At 37.0% G+C, this 16,944-nt stretch overlaps 3 protein-coding genes across 19 annotated transcripts in view; 1 reads left to right on the top strand and 2 right to left on the bottom strand.

Annotated features, from left to right (window-relative positions):
• The window catches only part of LOC113050993 (KICSTOR complex protein SZT2-like), an 81,699-nt gene extending 76,152 nt beyond the window's left edge, over positions 1-5,547 (bottom strand). For all 16 annotated transcript variants that reach the window (XM_026214534.1, XM_026214545.1, XM_026214539.1 and 13 more), the window contains exons 1-7: positions 5,392-5,547; positions 4,129-4,254; positions 3,087-3,260; positions 2,830-3,000; positions 2,612-2,734; positions 1,187-1,346; positions 840-946 (exon numbers count right to left, since the gene is read on the bottom strand). In XM_026214534.1, the coding sequence (XP_026070319.1) occupies positions 840-946; positions 1,187-1,346; positions 2,612-2,734; positions 2,830-3,000; positions 3,087-3,260; positions 4,129-4,254; positions 5,392-5,415 (885 nt within the window). In that variant the 5' untranslated portion in view covers positions 5,416-5,547. The remainder of the gene's footprint in view (positions 1-839; positions 947-1,186; positions 1,347-2,611; positions 2,735-2,829; positions 3,001-3,086; positions 3,261-4,128; positions 4,255-5,391) is intronic.
• A 212-nt stretch (positions 5,548-5,759) lies between these two features.
• On the top strand, positions 5,760-8,310 carry LOC113050995 (mediator of RNA polymerase II transcription subunit 8-like). Its single transcript, XM_026214552.1, has 7 exons — positions 5,760-5,988; positions 6,241-6,362; positions 6,448-6,592; positions 6,673-6,813; positions 7,680-7,767; positions 7,846-8,082; positions 8,171-8,310. Exons 1-7 carry the CDS (start codon positions 5,983-5,985, stop codon positions 8,239-8,241), a joined length of 810 nt encoding a protein of 269 aa, XP_026070337.1. The 5' UTR covers positions 5,760-5,982; the 3' UTR covers positions 8,242-8,310.
• Positions 8,311-13,944: 5,634 nt separating this feature from the next.
• Positions 13,945-16,944, bottom strand: part of LOC113050992 (pre-B-cell leukemia transcription factor 1-like) — a 70,633-nt gene continuing 67,633 nt past the window's right edge. Inside the window, exon 9 of one of the 2 annotated variants that reach the window (XM_026214532.1) lies at positions 13,945-15,564. In XM_026214532.1, coding sequence (XP_026070317.1) covers positions 15,472-15,564 — 93 coding nt within the window. In that variant the 3' untranslated portion in view covers positions 13,945-15,471. The remainder of the gene's footprint in view (positions 15,565-16,944) is intronic. The other variant, XM_026214533.1, reaches the window with a different exon arrangement.

Raw genomic sequence — 16,944 nt, 5'->3', positions numbered from 1 at the left:
AAGACCTCAGAGCAGCTACACAGAAAAACAAATAACCTGCATTTACCAGTTAAACATTTGAGGTCAGGAAGATTTTGTTTTAAAGAAATTAATGCTTTTATTCATCAAGGATGCATTCAATTGATCAAAAGTACCAGTAAATACATTTATAATGCTACAAAAGATTTCTATTTCAAATAAATGCTGTTCTTTTTAACTTTCTATTCTTCAAAGAATCCTGAAAAAAATAAAAAAAATAAAAAGCAACACAACTGTTTCAACATTGATAATAATCATAATTGTTTCTCGGGCAGTAAATCATCATATTTTCATGATTTCTGAAGATCATGTGACACTGAAGACTGGAAGAATGATGCTGAAAATACAGCGGAGCATCACAGAAATAAATTACATTTTAAGAATATAATCATATAGAAAACAGTTATTTTAAACGGAAATAATATTTCACAATATTACTGATTTTACTATATTTTCTAAACTAATCAATGCAGCCTTAAGGTCTTTTCATAATGAGTCTGAATTTTTTGCACATTGGAAAATAAATACAACCTCATGTTGTGTCAATCATGTTTACACACTGCCTCTGAAACTTTCGCCCATTATTAACAAAAAAAAAAATTCGGATCAGGTGCGATTTTCTGTATTTTTGCATCTGTAGCATGCATTTTGATAGGAAAGGATAAAAAATATAAAAATGCATGCAAAGATTTCCTTCAGTGACAAGAAGAGTTTTTTTAAAAAACCATTAAAAATCTTACCGACCCCAAACATTAGAATGGCATTGTACGTAATATTATTAATGATCTATTAGTGGCAGGTAGCATGGATGTGAGCAGCACCTGGACAAACGAACAGGCAATGGTTCCACTTCTCAGCTGGTTCAGTAGCGTTTCACACACAGCTACATCAGGGACACTCGTCACTCCATCTGTGATGATTATTATACCTGCAGGACAACACCAAAGACCACTTACTACACAAGCACTTCATTCACTGCCGTCTAGACAGAGAGAAACCACTCAGGCATTGGTTAACATCATTGCAAACCCTTTAAAACACTCAGTGTAAATAATTAATTTCTAGATTCACTGTCAATATCTAATGAATCCATTGCAAGTACTGTTTGTAAATGTGATGCTCACTGGATTTCAACATCCGGTGGACACGGGACGATGGAGATGCTCACCTGCACCAGAGTTTGGAGGCAGCAGCTGCAGCGCCAGAATCCCTTGCCTCACCATGCTGACCAGCCCCACATCCGCCGTCAACATGGAGACCCCCGGCTTCCTCTGAGACACGTCCTCCACAGCATCATTAGAGAAGGACTGATGGACCGAGCCACTGAACTGAAGAACACACACACACACAAACACGGCTTCTAATCTAACATTTCACATTCAGACGTTTGGGGTTGGTAAGATTCTTTAATGTTTTTGAAAAAAAAGTCTGTTTCAAGGCTTCATTTATTTGATCAAAAATACAGTAAACATAATAATATTCTGAAATATTAGTACAATTTAGAATTATGTTTCGCTATATTTAAAAACTTTATTTATTTCTGTGGTCAAAGTTGTATTTTCAGCATCATTCCTCCAGTCTTCAGTGTCACATGATCTTCAGAAATCATGAAAATATGATGATTTACTGCTCAATAAACATTTCTGATTATTATCAATGTTGAAAACAGTTGTGCTGCACAATATTTTAGTGCAGACTGTGATGGGTTTTAATTTTCATTATTCCTTAAAGAACAGAAAATTCTAAGGAACAGCATTTATTTGAAATATCAATATTCTGTAACTTTTTAAAAATGTCTTTACTGTCAATTTAATACATCCTTGCTAAATAACATTGAATTCTTTCAAAAAAAAAAAAAATTCTTACTGACCCCAAACTTTTGAACAGCAAGAAAGCATAAAAGTATTATGCAGAATCTAATAAGAACACATGCACATTCGAGATGCTGTGCTGAATCATGTGTGCATGGCTGATGCCCACAGTTTTTCATAAACAGGCCACATCTACACTTACAGAGGACATCAGCGTGGCTGAGAGGAACTACTCCGAAAAGCTGAGAAACCAGTTTTCTGCATCAGTGTGAAAAGGACTGAAAGACATCACCATCCTCTTCACTGTCACCAAAACTAATTCCTCATCAGTGTACACTTACCTGGGAATAAAGCTCTTTCTGATTCTGATTCAATATCACTTAACACTGGTGTCTTTTATAATATTCCTGTTCCTGCTATTTTATGAAAACAACAAGCCTCGTGGCGGTGCATTACAGTGATTTTCTAGAAGCTAATTAATTTTCATTTCATAACAATAAATACCCTTTAAAGGGATAGTTCCCCTAAAAATGAAGACATCTGTCATGTTTACTCACCCAGAACCTGTATGAATTCCTTTCCTCTTTTACTCTTCAGAACGTCGTCTTTTGTGCTCAACAGAAGAAAGGAAGTCATACAGGTTTGGAACAAGTGGAGGGAGAGTGAATGAACCAGAGATGTCATATTTGGATGAACTATGCTGTACTGCAAACCACCGTGGCTTCTTCTGTGAATTGATTTGTTGTCTGAATGTAAAGCGTTGAGAAGCGAGCTGCTCTTGCCTGATTGTGCTGCTGCTGTAAGACGTCAGCGATGCTGCTCTCCACGGCTCTCAGCTGCTGATAGATCTGATGCAAGAACTGCTCCAAATCCATACAGTCCAGCTGACAGCCCTGAACCAACACCTGACGGGAAGAATCAAGGGATTCATCACTGATCCGAAGAAAAATAACCGCGCGTCTAATGCACAGTGAGATCCACAAAGACCCGAGATCCAGACCTGATGAGAGCTAAGGCCAATGATGGAGGAATACGCCAGAATGGTGATGAAGATCTCTGGCTGGAACACGTGATCCGTTCCTGGGACTTTAAAGGGTTTTGCCAAACCGATCAAGCACCGAGACAGAGCGTGGAAGACTTCGTCAAAGATCATCTCTCCTGTGCTGTCATCCTGAAAGAAAAACACTGAGTTACTTTCATTGAAAACTACACTTTCTGCATTGACTGAATGTGATGATGATGATGAGGGTCTCGTACCACGATCCCGGTGGACGGGCTCAGGTCCAGCTCGATGATGAAGCGGTACCTGCGCGCCAGGAAGGTCACGCGTGTGGAGGGAACCAGCAGACACGGGCAGGAAGAGGAAGGAGAGTCGGGCTGCCATCCTTTTGGGAGGACGCTCAAAACATCCAGCTCGTTCTCTGACTTCAGCTGCAGGACACACACACACACACACACAGAGAGACTCTCACAGTGTCATGTGATGCATGAAGATATCAACTGATCTAGATGATGTGATTCAGCACTAAAAATTAACAGGGTAAAGAAGGAATGCATAATAATGCATCAATACTTTAAAAAATTCAGATTATGAAATTAATGCATCATCTAATAACCATCTCTGCTTGGACAGTTAACAGGAGTTAGTATTATTATAAATAAATAAGCTTCTATTATTTTCTATGACTGTGTACAATCTCATTTGCTATCATTAAAGTGTACTATATATTATAACTCAAAAGTCTGGGGTGCAGACAGATTTTTTTTTAAAACAAATTAATACTTCTATTCACCAAGGATGCATTGTATTGATCAAACATGACAGAAAATACATTTATAATGTTGCAAAAGATTTCTGTTTCAAAAAAATGCTGCTCTTTTGAACCTTCTACTCATCAACAAATCATTTGTATATTGATAAGATAGATAGATAGATAGATAGATAGATAGATCTTTTATTTTTATTATTTCTGAAAGATCATGTGACACTAAAGACTGGAGTAATGATGCTGAAAATTCAGGTTTGATCACATGAATAAGTAATATTTTAAAATATAATCAAATAGAAAAAAAGTTATTGTAAATTATTGCAAATATTTCACAATATTACTGTATTTTTGATACAGACTTGGTGAACAGAAGAGACGTCTTACTAAAAACCAGCCAGCCTCAAGCTATTTAATCCACAGTGTATCAGAATGAAATCACAGATCAGTCACTACTTTCTCTAGATATTTGCCTGGAGTCGTTACAAAACCCATTAGTCGAATACTGAATGAAAGCAAGCGCGGTCTCTCACCAGCTCAGACGGTGGAGCGGGCCGAACGACCTGATTGAGCCGGTTCAGGAACCAGGACAGACGCACGTTGCGTGAGATCCTGTACTCCTCTTTCATCAGCAGGTACACCTGCTCAGCCTCCTCCACCTTCAGAGAGAAAAACAGCATTAACACATGTGAACTAACACTAACAGGTCAATATAGGAGCAACTTAATGGCTACAAAGCTCATTTCGGTGGAACCTGAAATGAGAATAAAAGCTGCTTTTTAACAGATACAATTAATCCTTTATGTGTTGTAGTTATTTTGCATCAGATCCCAAAATCACCAAGATAAATAAAGACCTTTTGCAAGTTTATAAAAACACAGGCTAAAGAGAATATTGCATATATGTGTATACATTACTCCAATCTTCATTGTCACATGATCGTTCAGAAATAATCATTATAATAGTAATATCTATCTATCTATCTGAACATTATAAGTGTCTTTTGTCATGTTTGATCAATTTAAATCATTCTTGCTGAATTTAAAGTATTAATTTGATAAAAATAAAACAAATCTGTCTGCTCCCCACACTTTTGAGTTATAATCTATGTACAGTTTAATGATATCAAATCAGATTGTACACAGCTTATTTTGCTTATTTACCATAATAATACTAACTCCTGTTAATTGTCCAAACAGAGATGATGCATTCATTTCATAATCTCAGGCAATTAATCTTACTTTAATATATTCATTTTAAAATGTATTGATCTATTATTAGGCACATAAGTGCATCACAGTATAATTTAACATACAAATTCAATTTTCTGTTTGGTTCCATGCATTTTTCTACTTTAATCCTGGCTCAGGAGGTGTCATGTAACATTTAGCATGTCACAGTATAATCTATTCCTATCTGGCTCTGGCTGTGTTTACTACTGGTTTAGAGGCTCAGATCAGAGTTAAATGCATGCAGTGTGTCCTCGCTTTCTATCACTCAGACATGATGTGGATGAATAACATGTTGTTGATGTTGTTGTTGTCTGAGGGAGGGGCTGCAGACACATGACAGAACTGCATTAAACTCATTTGAACCGCACCCAAATATCTCTTATTTGTTTAACAGTTTAGAAAAAGGCATAAATAACAGAATAAAAGTCTCACATTTCCCCAAAAGAGCTGTTTTTTTTTTCCCTGGTCTGTTTATCTGCTCGGTTAACGTTACCTAACCTGTAACAAATCCGAAGGGAACCGAATAAAACAAACAAACTCGGTCCAAATGAAAGTTTAGTTTACCTCATTGTCCTGTCTGTCTGCCATGCCGTGCTTCTCATTACTGGCAGTGTGATTTTGAGCGAGTTTTAGAGGGTTTGTGTCAATATCTGTGCACTGCAGTTCATCTGACTGCAGCTGCTTCACTTCCCGTTTCCGAATTCAAAATAAAAGCCCTAAAACGCGTTCACGTGGAGAAAATTATATATGCGCGTTAATTATAATATTATTATTTTAAATTTAATTCTAACTTTTAGAAAAAAATACATTAAATATAATTTTGCGAGAAAAACTGAATCGTAAAATGTACATGAAATAATATATATATAAATATATAATGTCCAAGATTGTGCTAAGACGAATTTTGGACTTCATCTTTGTCACAGTAACGTTAGATGAACTGGAAGTATAAACAGATGAGATCATAGCTCACATTTTCTTCTGTTAATTAAATTCGAAAACAAAAACTATAATACTGATCTAAAAAATATTATAAATATTTAGCGATGCTATGGGAACCGTTTTATCCGACGCGTTTTAAAGTCGGATTCCATTTCCGTCTGCAAGTGTTTGTTTACTTCCGCTTAATTTAGCCTTTTGGACAGTGGCGTTGAAATGCAGGTAAATAGTTTTACATTTATACTTTATGTCTATTTTCACAGCTGTTTCACATTTCGAAACACTCATAATGATGCAGCACGCAGGTGTTGTGTGAAAATAGACCTTTTTGCAGTATATTTGTCTGCTGGTAAGCGGTCGAGCGCTTACTGTCGAGCGCTGCGCTGCAGAAAAACCCGCGAAACGCTGTTATTGTTTTCTACTTCTATGTATGTAAGAGCTGAAGGGTGGTGTGTTTGTGTTTTACTCCGCCAGCAGCGGGAGGAGAAGCAGCTGGAGGCGTCTCTGGAGTCTCTACACTCTCGCGTGTCTCATCTGAAAGCTTCCCTGCAGAGTTTTATTCTGAAGCTGGAGCACGAGCACGACAGACTCTCATGGTGAGTGAGAACTAACGTTACACATCTTTTCTGATGAACTCACAGAGGATCTGTCACTGTACTGACCCGGATGTTTTGAACCCAGGCCCTCAGTGCTGGATAATTTCGCCCTTCTGTCCGGGCAGCTGAACACCATCAATAAAGTGTTAAAGAATGAGAAGACCCCGTCCTACAGGTCCCAGGTCATCATCCCGCTGCTGCTGTCTCCTGATCGAGATGAAGAGCTGCTGGTGAGTGTGTTCACCGAGTCCCTCTTGGGTATGACAGTGTTACGGTCTTCTTTAAGGTGTGACCTCTTCTTGTGTTCCAGAGACTGACCGAGCAGCGTGTGCCTGTGTTCAGTCACGAGATCGTGCCGGATCATCTCAGGACCAAACCTGACCCGGAGGTGGAGGAACAGGAGAAGCACCTGAGCGCCGAAGCGGCCCGCATCGGACCTGAAGTAGCTCAGGTAAACAAACACACGGTGGTTCTTGACTTCATAGAGAAACACCGTAGCAATCATCCAGCAAGACCCAAACCACTGTCTCCAGATGATACAGGTGATCAGACTACATGAGGCTTCTTTAACGCTCAGGTACACCCTTCTGATTGTCAGCAAAACAGGCCGAAAACCAAAACTGTAATAACTGAATTATTATTTTATTGTTTTAAAAGAAATGAATGTTCTATATTAAGTTTCAATAATATATATAGTTGCTCATAAGTGTCTTTTCATGCATAATTATTGTAATTATTGAATTATATTATTAGATTTTGCTACTTTTTTCTGGCTGATTTGCAGATTATAAGCAAAAAAATCTTTCTTTGAAACCATTTAGTTTTTTTTTTTTTTGGGGGGGGGGGGTGAATATTCTATATTTTGTTTACAAATTATGTGTATAAGTGTGTGTGTGTGTTTGTGTGTAGAGAGAGAGAGAGAGAGAGAGTTGCTCATAAGTGCATGCAAGATTATTGTAATTATTGAATTGTATTAGATTTTGCTACTTCATTTTGGCTGATTACCAGGTTATATGCCAAAAAAAAATTATTTTATTTTTTTATTGAAACATTTAGCCTTTTCTAATCATGTCCACAATTCTTTTAGCGTTCATATTGCAAGTGCAACAAATGTCACCATTTTATTTAAACATTTAAATCCTTTGCTTTTTTATTTTTATTTAAAAATGTCAAATGAAATAACTGAAGGCCACCTCAGGGTCAACTTTCAAAGTAACTGCTGTAGAGACATTTTAAATGTGACATGTATAAAGTGCTGGTTGTTAAATTCTGTTCTGTTTTTTTTTTTTTTTTTTTTTTTTTTTTTTTTTTTTTTAGAAACTGATCCAAACACTGAATAAACTTTGCTCAAATCTTTTGGAAAAGCTGAATAATCCTCGGGACGACAGAGACTCTGAAGCCTCAGGTAGTTTAACCATTGCTTAAGGTTAAATATCTGTTACGTGTGCAAAGTCATTGATGTAGAATGGACATTTCTATTCAGCTCTGAGACAAAGCAAGCCATCCTTCAATCCCGCCGACACGAATGCTCTGGTAGCAGCGGTGGGGTTCGGAAAGGGCCTGTCGAAGTGCAGACCACCCGTATCTGTCCCTCCAGGTCACCCTGGACAGCCGATGATGTCCACAGGTCCCACACTACAGCAGGTCACAATCGCTGGAACCACGGGCCATCAGGCCGGCATGGGAGGACAGGGAACCCAACAGCAGCCTGGACAGCCTGGTACCACATTTACCAACACATTCATATGCAAAATCACCATTTATCATGTTTACACAATGTTTAAGTTCTAAAGTTTCTGTTTTAACAGGTAAAATGCCCAGCAGCATCAAGACTAACATCAAGTCTGCATCTGCATCCATGCATCCTTACAACCGATGAGTTTCATTTATAATTTGTGATACAAAATTTGGTACATAAAGCAAAAAACAATAAACAAATTTGTTGAAATTGTGTGTTATCAAATTTCCTTTTATCAATGAATTCAAATGTAGTACTGAGAAACCCAACGGAGAGACTGCAGTGAAAGGAGCATTACACACACTGAAAATTATATTCTATTTTAGTCACTAGGAGGCAATGTTGACTTTTTTATTGAATGTGTCTAAGGGCCAATTACACTGCCTTTCTGAAGTTTAGTGTTTAGTGTTCAAAAAATAATAATAATTTGATTCAAGGATGCATTAAATCAAAGTGACATTTAAAGACATTTAGAATTTTACAAAAGATTTTTATTGCAAGTAAACTATGTTCTTTTGAACTTTGTTCATCAAAGCATCCTGAAAAATGTAAAAGTGAAAAGTGTATCACAGGTTTCCACAAAAATATTGTGCATCACAACTGTTTTGAACATTGATAATAATCAGAAATGTTTCTTGAGCAGCAAATCATCATATTTTCATGATTTCTGAAGATCATGTGACACTGAAGACTGGAGGAATGATGCTGAAAATACAGCTGTGCATCTCAGAAATAAATGACATTTTAACATATATTCACATAGAAAACAGATATTTTAATGTGTAATAATAGTTCACCATGTTACAGTTTTACTGTATTTTTGATCGAATAACGAACCTTGGTGAGCAGAAGAGACTTCTTTCACATACTCACTGGTCCAAACCTTTGAACAGTAGTGTATTTTTTTTATAAAGAATATTTCAATATCATTGAAATGCTCCTCATTTAGGAACAGTGTTATGATTACTGACAATTAAGTGTACTTTTTGGTTTCATTCTAGCTTGCTTATTTTTCCAGCTGATATGAATTTCACATAATCGCAGTTTAGTGTTTAGATTAGATTAGATTCAACTTTATTGTCACTGCACATGTAAGGTACAAGGCAACGAAATGCAGTTAGCATCTAACCAGAAGTGCAATAAGCAGTAAGTACTTAGTGCTTCTGTAGAATAGCCTCAATAACAAATATTACATAGTGAATAGGTTTCTTTTATCTTGATGATCATGCACACATTGTGTTGTTCCATAAATAAATGGAAATCTCATACACTTGAGGGAAAATATATTTTTCTTTGAACCCCACTGACTCTAGCAGCAGCGCGTGACACGTGAACCTGACAGCATCACACACCTTCAGTATCACCTCGCATCACAGGGGTGTTTAATGGTAAATCTGCAAGTGAAAATGAAAGCCGTTTGGGACCCTCTGGAGTTCTTTGAGCCAATTAGCACATCAAGAGCATCGGCGGGTGATACATGAACCTTCTCAGAGGATTCCTAAATTTAACCACATTCCTAGATGTGCACATAAATTACAGTAGGTATTACATTTCAGTTCCCTTTTGTGTTTTGTGGGTGTTAATGAATGCATAAGAGGAAATAATCGCTGCGAATTAACTTTTAAACTCTGACCCATCAATTCAATCAGCAAATATTCACAATTAAACAGAACAACTGTAAATAGAAAACTTCAAAATAAAGCAGTATGCAATATAGCTTTTTTTTATTTTTCATGCTGGAACAAGTTTTGCTTTACCAGCCTGATATTTAAACATAATCCTCATGGTTGTGATTTAGAGAGTGTACTGATCCAGACATATTGATCTTGAAATTAGATTTCCTTGTCATTCTTTTTAATTAGTTCAAGTGCTCAAATGAACTTCAGTGGATTCATGTAGCCAAAAACACAAGATAAACTGTTTGCATTGAGATCAGTGGGGACGTGGATTAAACCCATATAAATGTTTGTTTTAATGAGCCCATCAAAATCATGCCTGTGTATGTACAGCAGGAGTGAGATGCAATTATCATGCATTTTATATAGTGATTTAACTGGAATGGAGAGCAGGTCCCAGAAGAGCAATAGAGACTAGAGCGGTGCAATTGTTTGACTACAGTAAGTACGCACTCAGAACACCTCTGCATTTTTATATCAACAGCTGAAAACCATCCAACATTGAAGGAATCGTATAGAGAGAATGAGAACGCCTTAACCAGCAATGTGATTTTGTGTTCCCCCAGAAACATCATTGTTCTTCTCATCTCATTTCATTTACATGAACAGATCTGTGTTCAATCACAACAGTGTTCTCTCACAAAGTTTCTAGAAGGAACAGGACACTTTTGCGAATAAACGTTAACGGTCACCAAACACTATTTCAGCGTCCTTGTTTTTTTGCCTCTATCTTCTTTTGAATTGGGAGACATGAACTTGCAAGTTCACAATTCTGACATTTCCTTACAATTGAAAGTTTATCATGCAATTCAGAGAAAAAAAAAAATTCAAGGTGTAAACTCACAAAAGCAAGGGGAAAAAAAGCAGAATTGAGAGACAAAAGTGATTATTTATTCAGTGGCAGAAACAAGTTTCTACTGTATAGTTTATTGCTCTTGTTACTGAAAAATTCTATCATCCACGTTTAAAAAATACAGTTCAGATTTTCAAGTGTGTGTCTTTCTGTCATTTTGCAGGGCATTTCCCAGCATTCAGTCGGCAGAGCGATGTTTTACTCGACAGAGGAACTCAAAGTGACAGCGGCCTAAAGTCTGATCCGAGTCTCTTCTGAAAGCTCTTCTGAAAACTCACCAGATTTATAATACCCAGAGAAGAAACAAAACCCCTGAGCTGAGACAGAAATAACAACAAACACTGACCTCTCTGACCTCTTCAATAACTGATCAAACAAATCAACTTAACCTGACCCTACAAAGCAGCAGAACGCGTCAGAAAACAGGAAAACTGCAAATCAAACAGCCTTTTTGTTCTTCCAAACCTACTTTTAATCCTTCACAACACTGATAATTGTTTGACAAGAAAGACAGAATAGACACAGGTCTGGATGAGCAGCACTGTAAGGCTTTAAGGGGTTTTTAGATCGTATCCGCATCCGCGCGACGCGTCACGCACGCCCCTCGCTCGCGCGTTTTTTTGGAATCTGTGTTTCAAAGAGATAAGTTTGCTGTTTGTCTCGAGGCGCTGTTTTCAAAGATGCGCGTCTGATTCATTAACACGAGCCGCTTTCGGCGCTTCTCACAAATCAGCGCTGTTTAACTCCCGACACCCACATCGACTAAAGTTCATCTCGTCGGAGCTGGCAGCGTTTTCGACTGATCCACATCTAGCGCGCGAGTGACACGAATGTGACGCGAGTCTCTTTGTGGAAAAGTTGCGCGTGACGCGTGACGGACGCAAACGGGACACTGTTAAGTAGCCTTATTTTTCCTGAATTCCTAACCCGATATCTATCCTCTCTCTCCTCCGTGACAGTACAACACCAGCTATTAGGGAGGAACTTCACGCTCCTGCTTTGATTTGAGCTGATATCCCCGCAGCTATGCGCACTTCACGACCCACATCCGGCGTGTCGACATGATAAAGCCCTCGTGCGAAACATTTCTTTACTCGATACAGACGAGAGGAGATCCGACGCGGCTCATCCTCCCTCTGGACACACGAGATCCTCGCTGCTCCGTAATCCGCGCGCACGGGAACAAAGGCGCGCGGCTTTAATTCCTGCCCCGTAGACCTGAGAGATGTTCCCATCCGCCCTACGGCGCGGGCGTGAGGATGATGCGTGTGCATTGTACTGGCATTGATTCGGTACATCATACGTGCATTATGCAGAATGCGCAAAGACGCGCGCGTGTTGTTTTTACAGGACAAGCGCATCATAAAAGCCTCATTCTGTTGATTTTGCCTCGTGCTCCATTAACAGCAGATGGATTTGGGGATGGCATGTCTAAACTTTTTTGTTTTTTGGGGGGGCACTCCATTTCTGGAATGCTGACGTTTATTTAAATGAAAGGGAGTTTTGTGAGCTCTCATTGTTGTTTTGTGGTGGCCTATTTTCTTTTCTTTCAGTGCCACAGTATATGGTCAGTCTCAAAATCTATCTTTGTTCCTGCACTTTAACACATTAACTTTTTACTAATAATGGTTTCGTCTTTTTTTGACGTCATAATGTCATTTATTTATTTATTTGTTTTGTTTTGTTTTTAAACGCATTTAATTGTGAATTAAATCACAAGAGTAATGATATTAGAGCGTCAGAGATTAATAATCAGCCTCTTCAGGTGTGTTTCTCTAGTAATTTGAGAAAATTCAGAAAACTTTATAAATGATAAAACTGATCCATATAATGTTCATTATACGCATGGTGACGTCTTTAAAGAGTTAATGTGTGATATCACAAGATAACATTTCCTATAACAAATTATATTTATATACTGTGTGTGTGAATATTTCCCATGTTGTATCACATTATACATTCATTTAACATTTTAATGGATTATTCTCTTTAAATGTATAATCATGAATTGGCATTATAATGTGTGTATATATATGTGTGTGTGTGTGTTACTATAATAATATACAATAACAATGATTATATATAAAATAATGATTATTAATGCATTTTAGTGAATGATGAAGTGTGTGTGTGTGTGTGACTTTAAGATTTTTAGGTTTTTATAATGCATTATGTGTAAAGATTTCAAGTCAAGGCCAATAATAACTCATGGACAATATCCTAAAACAGATCTCTGAGAAACGTTTTAAAATGTCGAGATTATTCCTTCTGAAGTTCCAGAGTGAGTGTGTTTTTATCCTGCTGGTTTGAAGCTCAGTCTGATTCACTCAAAGGTTCCTGCTCTCAATTCAGTTTCAGAACAAGGTCCCGCTCGTGGCGAGTGAAAAATGGACTACAGAGAGACTCTAAATGGTGGCCATCAATAAACGTGCGGCGCTTTGCTTTGCATTCATCTTCCACCCTTAATTTGTTTTCCAGACATCAGTCCCTCGGCTGCTGACCTTTGAGAGAGACGCTCCTGAAGCGTGTGCTTATGAAGTGAAGCCCTGAAACAATAGACTGAAGCAGCTGGAGAAATATCACAGCATTTAACCAGCAGAGCCCCCCATCTCACAGACACACAGAGTCATGTTACTATAGTAAAACAGCACCCGCTAAGAATAGGAGGCTCAATCTCATCTGGGCCTGAAAATAACAGATTTTTATCATTTGTTCATTTCTTTGAAGAGGCTATTAGTGGTTAGCATGTTTAGGCTATATGAGTTTTCAGTGGACACCCATCCTAAATATGTGTTTACAGCATAGAGCAAAATGTGCATGATCAAATTGAAAGAAAAAACATTTTAAGATAAAACTATTGAAAGCATGATGATGCTTTAAATTTAATAAAAGCATAACCAGTTTAAGTGCAATGGTGATAAAAAATATTTAACATATTATTTCCAATTTCAAACAATAAAAAGACAATAAAATAAAACAATAAAAGAGTGATGTGCTACACAAACTCTCGAAGGACAAAATGCCCCAGTGATCTGACATATTAATGACATTTTGCATTTAAAAGCAAAGTTAAAATAAAACCCTGAAAATTATATACTTGAAATAAAACTTCTGAAATCTAATAAAATATTTTTATTTTGGCTGTTATTTTCATTTAGTTTAACTGGTTGAACTAAAATAACTAAAATGTAACTAAAAAAGTGTATAGACATAAAAAAAAAACAATTAATGAAAATAAAAAATATTAATAAAAACCCATAATAGTTTTCACTAATTAAATACAAATGCCCAAATGAAACCAGACACCAGAGAGAATCATATTGCAACAAAAGAAACTATTTATTTGGAATATGCATTACCAGTACAAATTAAGAGACCAAAAAACCTACACCTTGTTAGTTTTTCTTCACAAAAACAAGTTGGAATCAAAAAGACAATAGTTTGCTGTTCCATTTTATTCCTTTTATACATAAGCAGAGATCTTAAAAGTTAAAAGTCGACAAGAGAACGTCTCTGCGCTGGATATAAAAAAGAAGAAACATTCGAAAACACTGCAGGAGTTTAAAGAACAAAAGACATGCAACAAAGTAAACATTTGATGTTTTACAAACTGCTGTAGATGCCAAAAACTAAAAGCATCATTATATGAGGCTTTTCTGAATACGGTGCTGCTGAGCAGGCGTGAGCGAGGTGCGAACCAAAGAAACACTATGACCCACACTATCTAGGGCTCCAAAACCTCGACATGGTCACACTCTCAATGCAGTAACTGTGGCCCCGATGTTTTCTTCTGTCAAAGTCTTTCTCATTATAGACATGGATGCGATTGTTATAAAAAGAGCAAAAGAAGAGTAAAGGTGCACATCTACATATAGAAGCTAGCGCGCATTCACATTATGCTTGCGAGAAAATAAAATAAATGGTCGCCCGTATATGAATTCAGAAATGAGAATCGGCTATTCACAACAGTTGGGCATCAAAAATATATCCAAACGATTTCTGCATTTGTGTGCCATCGTGAGCTTTTCCTTTCGTCTCGAGAAACACGAGTGGATTTTTGGTTTCAGGTGTAACGCGCCGCCGGGACATTGGTGAGAAACGCATCCCAGCGCCCCAGATTTGACACAGTTTACAACATGAAGGATGTGATGTGAGCGGAAGGTTTTTGGTATCAAGGTCGCCGTAACCGGAAAAGAAAGCGTTTTCACATTTGGGATTTGTTCCCTTCTGATTGCCTTTTATTGCATTCTCATGTGCGCTGATGAAAATCCTTCAGCTGTGATGATGATGATGATGATGGTATATAAAGGGATCTGTGTGTCTGTAACATGAACAAAACTTCATTATGTGTGATGCATATGAATCTTATTTGATGCCGTTTTTAGAAATTAACTATTTGATATCTAAATCTAAACTGCATTGCCTTTATTTCTAATTGAAGCAGGGAATTATGATTTTTATGCACATAAACCAAATGTCTTGCGATTCAAAGTAAAAGATATTAGACAAGCAGAACTCTAGTTCAGCTCAGACGCAGTGCAAACTGCTCTTTCAAGCATAATAAGTCTATGATAATGTCAAATGAGTTCCTAGAGTGATGTATAAAAGTACTTTGGCACTATGGTAAAACTGCAGAAATGTTTCAAACAGAAGATGGTGTTGGATGAAGGCAGGGTTGACATACAGTGTAGATGTGTGTGTGACTGGTCTAAAGGTCTGGATGTGTTTGCTGACGGATGTTTTGAGAGGTAGCATGAAGACGTTTGATGATGCGCTCTTGTGGACACACTGGAGAGAGGAGTGTGTGAGGCGGTGATGGAGACAGTCCGGTGTGTGTGAGGATCAGTTGGAGGTGTCGGAGTGAACGCTTCCAGGTCCTTCTGTGGGGGAGGTGACGGAGGACGGGGTGATGGGGTCCTGCCAGCCACCGTTCGCCTGACGGAGAAACAACACACACACACACACACACACCAGGATTGAGCAATCAGACACACACTGGGTCATATAAAAAGCATCACAATATCAGAAAAAAATGGCTTGTGAATCAGGTGTTTGTTTTCAAATTCAGAATGAAATTCAGATATCCCACACATTAAGTGGAATATAATTCCTGTAAAAAAAAAAAAAGTAAATATAACAATTTTGAAACAAATAAATAAATAAAAATAAAAAAAAATATATAAATTTGACAGAAAAAAGCATTGTATTTGCCAATAATGCACACACACACACACATATAATTTTAAATTTTTTATAATTGTATTAAATTTACTTATTTTTTTGATGAAAGGACACCTTTAGATTTCTTGATTCAAATCATGATATTATTCTGATTTCTGAAGATCATGTGACACTGAAGACTGGAGAAATGATGATAAAAATACAGCTGCACGTCACAGAAATAAATGATACTTTACAGTATATTCAAATAGAAATCAGTTATTTTAAATTTTAATATTATTTCATAATTAATAATATTTTAATTACATAAATGCAGCCTTCAAAAACATAAAAAACACCCCAGAATTCACAGAAATGAATTATATTAAGAATTATATTCAAATAGATGACAGCTAATTTATACTGTATAATAACAGTGAATTATCCTTACAATTGAAAATAACTATTCTATTCAAATATATTCAATGTTAATATAAATGTAACTTATTCATCAATCTGATTGTTTCAGTGTATTTTTGGTCAAATTAATGCAGATTTAGTAAACATACTGTAAGTTACTTCCTAAAATCAAACATTATAAAATTATTTTTTTGTTAGTGTTTACAAAGTCAAAAAACAAACAAACAAGTAAATGAAATATTATAAGAAATTTAATTGACAGCGCAAGTTTCTGTTAGTCTGAAATGATTACATCCTCAGAAAACAGGAATCGTGTGTACGAGCTCCGTGTGTGATGCTTGTCACTTATACTGACACACATACACACACACACACTGAGAGGCATTGAGTGAAAAGAATCGAGACAGGAATCAGTGAAGGACACTGAGAGAATAAAAACACAGAGATGCATCACTAATCTCACAGACAGAAAGAGCTGCAAACGCTGCTCTGTTCCTCGATCAAACCAAATAAAAGAACAGAGGAGATTTCTTAAATGCTGCTGATGAATGCATGCTGAAAACTGAAAAACCCTCAACAGACACAGTATCAAATGTGTGCCACTAATGCTTTCTGTTTCTCAAATTAATGTACAACCCCCAAAGTATCTCACCACTTCAATCACAATTAAAAATGCATGAATGTCATTGCATTAGATAATAAAATATCAAAGCAAGTGCCATTAATTTTAAGGAA

This window comes from Carassius auratus, chromosome 31, assembly GCF_003368295.1.
Source record: "Carassius auratus strain Wakin chromosome 31, ASM336829v1, whole genome shotgun sequence".
Taxonomy (NCBI): Eukaryota; Metazoa; Chordata; class Actinopteri; order Cypriniformes; family Cyprinidae; genus Carassius; species Carassius auratus.
The sequence above is the reverse complement of the archived record's forward strand: the minus strand, read 5'-3'. Positions and strand labels throughout refer to the sequence as shown.